This window comes from Pyrgilauda ruficollis, unplaced genomic scaffold, assembly GCF_017590135.1.
Source record: "Pyrgilauda ruficollis isolate IOZ18807 unplaced genomic scaffold, ASM1759013v1 scaffold379, whole genome shotgun sequence".
Taxonomy (NCBI): Eukaryota; Metazoa; Chordata; class Aves; order Passeriformes; family Passeridae; genus Pyrgilauda; species Pyrgilauda ruficollis.
Window position 1 is genome coordinate 61,897 of NW_024525256.1, and position 5,903 is coordinate 67,799.

Here is a 5,903-nt window from a genome sequence, read left to right on the forward strand (position 1 = left end):
AGGGGAATTGAGGGGGAGGGCACGGAATTGAGGGGGGGGTCCTGTGGGGGGCATCGCCTCAGGGTGGGGGGGTCACTCTCGTTGGGAAAATTGAGGCGGGGGTCCCCGATTCAGGGGTCTGTGGTCGCCTCAGGGAAGGAGGGACCCCCGGTTGAGGGGGATTTGGGTGGGGGTCACTCCCCAGCAGGAAGGGGCTCAGGACCGGGGAGGTTTTTTGGGGGGGTCAGGAGTTGATTTTTGGGGTCAGAATTTGATTTTTTGGGGTCCAAACCCGGTTCGGGGGTCAGGAAGTTGGGGTTGGGGTCGGCAAATTGGGGGTTGGGGTCTATAACTTGGGGTTTGGTGAGTCGAGCACTGATCAATAACCAATAATTGATCAATATTCCCTAGGAAGGGTGTGCTACTTCAGTCACCTGATGGTGGGGTCAATCCTGGGGTCTATAACCAGGACTTTTGATACCAATCAGTAACCGATCAATACCCAATCACTGATCAATAACCAATAAGTGATCAATAGCCCCTCAGGACACGTGTACTGCTTCAATAACCTGGTGAACACGAGTCAGTGGGGTCAATACTGGGGCCTGTGAGAGGGGTTTTGGTGTCAATAACCAGGATTTGTGATACCGATCAGTAACCGATCGATATCCAATAACCAATAAGTGATCAATAACGGATCGATAACCCCTCAGGCCGCATGTACTACTTCAATCACCTGACGAATGCCAGCCAGTGGGGTCAATACTGGGGCCTGTAAGAGGAGTTTTGGTGCCAATAACCAGGATTTGTGATACCGATCAGTAACTAATCACCGATCAATAACCAATAACATATCGATAACCCCTCAGGACACTTGTACTAGTTCAACCACCTGACGAACACGAGTTAGTGGGGTCAATACTGGGGCCTGTAAGGGGAGTATTGGCGCCAATAACCAGGTTTTGTGATACCGATCAGTGACCAATAACCAATAAGTGATCAATAATGGATCGATAACCCCTCAGGCCGCGTGTACTACTTCAACCACCTGACGAACGCCAGCCAAAATGGGAATGCCGGGAATACTGGGGGGGGTTTGGTGGGCTTTTCATCCGCGTGGGTGGATGCGCGTCCGTGCGTCGCGTTTGTGTTCTCTGGTGCTCATCAGCGGTTTCTGGGGAGGAATTCCAGGAGTTCTGGGAATTCCGAGGGATTTGGGATGGTTGGGATGTTGATTTAATAACGTTTTAGATGAACGTTTGCACGCGGTTTATATTTGATTGATAAGTCTGTGAGGTGGGCATTCTTTATCGGTCATCAATGACTGATAGGAAGAGGGAATTCTGGGAAGGAATCCCAGGAATTCCAAAGGATTTGCAGTCTCCCAGGACTCCACCCCAAATTCCACATTTTTCAGCACTAAAATTCTACAATTACCCAAAATTCATCCCGAGATTCCTTCCCTGAAAGGCTCTTTTCCCCAATTTTCCCATTTTTGGGGAAAAAAGCTCCCTGAAAATGGCTGGTTTTTGGGAAAAAGCCCTGAGAATGGCAATTTTCTGGGAAAAAAAGCCTGGGAATGGTGATTTTGGGAAAAAAAAAGTAGGAATGGTGATTTTTTGGGGGAAAATACCCCCAGGAATGTTGGTTTTGGGGTGGTTTTGGGGCTCTGTCTCCTTTCCCGTGGTATTCGCGGCACCCAGGGAATTTTGGGAGTGGTTTTGATCCCTAAATTTGGTGTTTTTTTCCCGTGTTTTTTTTTTTTCCAGGTTACATCCAGAAGATCAAATCAGGAGAGGAGGATTTTGAGTCTTTGGCTTCGCAGTTCAGCGACTGCAGCTCGGCCAAGGCCGGAGGGGACCTGGGAGCGTTTGGGAGAGGTGAGGGATTCATCCCAAAAAACCCCAAATCCCTCAGCTGCAGAGGATTAATCCCAAAAAAAAACCCCCAAATCCCTCAGTTCCAGGGGATTCATCCCAAAAAAAAAAAACCCCAAATCCCTCAATTCCAGAGGATTCATCCCAAAAAAAAACCCCAAATCCCTCAATTCCAGGGGATTCATCCCAAAAAAAACCCCCCAAATCCCTCAATTCCAGGGGATTCATCCCATAAAACCCCAAATCCATCTGTTTTCGGGGATTTATCCCCCTCAAAAACCCAAATCCCCAATAATTCCAACTGTGATCCATCCACCGGAAGGAACTTCTGGAATCAACTCCCCCCCTTCAATTCCCACATTTTTCTTTGGGAAACGCCCCAAATCCCAAATTTTTCATGGAATTTTGGGTGCTACCACCTCTTTTTTTAGGGCCCAAACCTTTTTTTTCCCCTCTTTATGACACAAAATCCCATCTGGGATCGATCCAGTGGAACAAACTCCCGGAATCGATCCCCCCCTTCAAATCCCAGAGTCCTCTGTGGGAAACGCTCCCAGATCCCAAATTTTTTTTTGTTTTTCTGTGGAATTTTGGGCTGCAGGGCAGATGCAGAAGCCATTCGAGGACGCCTCGTTCGCGCTGAGGGCCGGCGAGATGAGCGGCCCGGTGTTCACCGAGTCCGGCATCCACATCATCCTCCGCACAGAGTGAAGTGCCTTCCCGGGAATTCCGTGGGGAATCCGGGTGGGAATTCGTGGGGAATCCCCGGGGAGTCTGTGAGGGATCTGTGGGAGTCCTCAGGAATCCGCGGGGATCCTGGGGAGTTCACGGAAATCCATTGGAATCCATAAAAGTCTGTTAACTCCACGGGAAGCCATGGGAATTCTCAGGAATCCGCGGGGATCCACAGGAAATCCACGGGAATATATGGAAATTCACCGGAATTCATGGAAGTCCATGGAAATCTATGGGAGTCTATGGAAGTCCTCAGGGATTCGTGGGAATTCACGGAAATCCGTGGGGGTCCGTGGGAATCCTGGGGAATTCATGGAAATCCATTGGAATCCATAGAAGTCTATTAACTCCATGGGAAGCCATGGGAATTCTCCGGAATCTGCGGGAATCCTCAGGAAATCCATGGGAAACCATGGAAATCCATGAAAATCCACAGGAATTCCTGGAAGTCCATGGAAATCTATGGGAGTCTATGGAAGTCCTCAGGAATTCATGGGAATTCACGGAAATCCTCAGGAATGGATGGGAATCTGTGGAAATCCTCAGGAATCCGTGGGAATTCATGGAGGTCCATGGGAATCCTCAGGAATCCATGGAATCCGCGGGAACCCCGCCCCGCGCTTCCCGCCACAAACTCCAGATCCCAAAACTCCTCCGTGATTCCGCGTCCTCCTCCCGGGCAGGAGCAAAAACGGGGAATTCCCGGGGATTCTGGGAATGCTCCCGGCGGTCCCGGCTCCGGGAACGCAGCGCCCGCCGGTGGTAGTGGTGACGATGGCAACGGTGATGACGGCCAACAGTGACAGTGACAACAGCGATGATGACAACAGTGACGATGACCATGGCCAATGATGGTGATGATGACAATGACCAACGATGGTGACAATGACGGTGACCATGACCAACGATGGTGACGATGACAACGACCAACGATGGTGACAATGACGGTGACCATGACCAACGATGGGGACGATGACAATGACCAACGATGGTCACAATGACCAGTGTTAGGGAGAATGACAGTGACCATGGCCAACGATGGTGATGATGACAATGACCAGCGATGGTGACAATGACAGTGACCAATGATGGTGACAATGACAATGACCAACGTTAGTGAGAATGACAATGACCGTGGCCAACGATGGTGACAATGACAATGACCAACGATGGTGACGATGACAATGACCAATGTTAGTGAGAATGACAATGACCATGGCCAATGATGGTGACAATGACCATGACCAACGATGGTGACAATGACAATGACCAACGATGGTGACAATGACCGTGGCCAATGATGGTGATGATGACAACGACCAGTGATGGTGACAATGACTGTGGCCAACGATGGTGACGATGACAGTGACCAATGATGGTGACGATGACCATGACCAACGATGGTGACAATGACCATGGCCAGCGATGGTGACGATGACGATGACCAGTGGTGATGACAATGACCGACAGTGGTGACAATGACAATGACCAACGAAGGTGACCGATGACCAACAATGGTGACAATGAGAATGACCATGGCCAACGATGGTGACAATGACAATGACCAACGATGGTGACAATGACCATGGCCAGCGATGGTGACGATGACGATGACCAGTGGTGATGACAATGACCGACAGTGGTGACAATGACAATGACCAACGAAGGTGACCATGACCAGCGATGGTCGTGACGACGATGACAATTACCATGGTGACAATGCCAATGGCCAGCCATGGTGACAGTGATGATGATGTTGGCAGTGACGGTGACGATGACACCGATGGCGATGACACCGATGACGCCGCCACCACCGACGGTTCCGCGGCCCCTGGCCAGGCCCCTCCCCCACCCCTGCATGTTTATTTAACTCATTCCCGCTCTTTTCTCCCCAAAAAAACGCCCCCGACCCGAAGGCTCCGCTTGATCCAAACCATTCATTAATTAATTCCTCATTAATTAATAGCAAACATGAGGCAGCTCCCGTGGTGTCCCTTCACAGCGTCCGTCTGGATTATCCCGGGAATTTCCTGGTGCCATCGCTTGGACTTCCAAACAACAACCGCCGGATTTTTGGGGTGAATTCACAGGAAATTGGGAAAAATGGCCGGAATTCTGTTTTCCCGCCCTTTCGGGGTCACGGGTTTTCAGTTTGGGGTGAAAAAAAGTCGGATTTGGGGAGGTTTTTTTCCCAGGATTTTTTGGTTCTGTTGTTGTTTTTGCTTCGTTCGGTGGGAAAAAAAAAACGGGAAAAATCCCAAAAATCCCAGCTTGGATCCGTGCAAAATTCCCAGAAAAAGCTGTAAAGCCCCGGCTCCTTTCCTGCAGAAATAAATCCCCCTCCAGTGGAATTTCTGGTCATTCCGTGTCTTTCTTTATTCCCCCTTTTTTTTTTAAAATAAATTGGAAAGAGGGAAAATTCCAGGTGGTTTTCCTTTTGTGTTTTTGTTTTTTGTTTTGTTTTGTTTTTGTTTTTGTTTTTGGTTTTTTTTTTTTTGGTGGGATTTGGAGCTTAAAATGGAGGGAAAAAGGGCTAAAATTGGGGATTTGGGGATTCATTTAATAGGAAAAAATGGGACTTATTAGTAGGACATAATTAGATTTGTTAATAGGGAATAATTTGATTTATTCAATAGGGAATATGGGGTTTATTAATAGGAAATACGGGATTAGTGGGAAATACGGGATTGAATGGGAAATATGAGATTTACTGATAAGGAATATGGGATTTAATTAATTAATAGGGAATGGATTTAATTAATGGGAAATTTGGGATTTAGGGGGCGGTTCCAGGGGGTGATGAGGACAACAGGACCCCCCCCAAACTCCTCAAATCCCCCTAAAATCCCCCAAATCTTTCCAAACTCCCCCCAAATCCCCCCCCAAAAAAACCCAAAAACACCCAAATCCCAAAATCCCCTTGCCAAAAAAAACCCAAATCCCCTCCAATTTCCCCCCAAAATCCTCCCAAACACCCAAATCCTCCAGATCAAAGGGATTTGGGGGAAATTTGGGGGGATTTGGGGTTTTTGGGGAGGGTGATTTAAGGTTGGGGCGTAGGGCAGAATTTGGGGGGGGGGATTTGGGGTTTTTAGGGGGATTTGGGTTTTTTTGGGAGGGGGTTTTTGGGGGTTTGTGGGTGTTCGGGATTTTGGGGAGGGGGATTTCAGGGCGGTGGGGCGTGGAGCAGAATTTTGGGGAGTTTTGAGGGGATTTCAGGGAGTTCTGGGGGATTTGGGAGGGATTTGCAGAATTTCGGGGGATTGGGAGAGACAGGAATGAAGCGGGGAGGGGGATGGGAACTACGAGGCC

General features: G+C 48.9%; 2 protein-coding genes across 6 annotated transcripts in view; one reads left to right on the forward strand and one right to left on the reverse strand.

Annotated features, from left to right (window-relative positions):
• The window catches only part of PIN1 (peptidylprolyl cis/trans isomerase, NIMA-interacting 1), a 2,920-nt gene extending 330 nt beyond the window's left edge, over positions 1-2,590 (forward strand). Inside the window, exons 2-4 of the mRNA XM_041476110.1 lie at positions 1,005-1,073; positions 1,749-1,859; positions 2,458-2,590. Of these exons, the coding sequence (XP_041332044.1) occupies positions 1,005-1,073; positions 1,749-1,859; positions 2,458-2,567 (290 nt within the window). The 3' untranslated portion in view covers positions 2,568-2,590. The remainder of the gene's footprint in view (positions 1-1,004; positions 1,074-1,748; positions 1,860-2,457) is intronic.
• Positions 2,591-3,081: 491 nt separating this feature from the next.
• On the reverse strand, positions 3,082-4,961 carry LOC121358181. Of its 5 annotated transcripts, XM_041476121.1 has the most exons (3): positions 3,970-4,961; positions 3,715-3,738; positions 3,174-3,683 (listed from the first exon to the last, which is right to left on the reverse strand). In XM_041476121.1, exons 1-3 carry the CDS (start codon positions 4,264-4,266, stop codon positions 3,174-3,176), a joined length of 831 nt encoding a protein of 276 aa, XP_041332055.1. In that variant the 5' UTR covers positions 4,267-4,961. The 5 variants fall into 5 exon arrangements, with proteins under 5 accessions (XP_041332053.1, XP_041332051.1, XP_041332052.1 ...); XM_041476119.1 differs by having other exon boundaries at positions 3,082-3,738; XM_041476117.1 differs by having other exon boundaries at positions 3,152-3,537; positions 3,700-4,961.
• Between the last annotated feature and the right edge of the window lie 942 nt (positions 4,962-5,903).

Coding starts and splice junctions, on each gene's coding strand:
- LOC121358181 (XM_041476117.1), bottom strand. CDS start 4,303: ATGGTAATTGTCATCGTCGTCACGACCATCGCTGGTCATGGTCACCTT. Junction 3,538..3,699: donor TGTCATTCTCACTAACGTTG/GTCATTGTCATT, acceptor GTCATGGTCACC/GTCATTGTCACCATCGTTGG.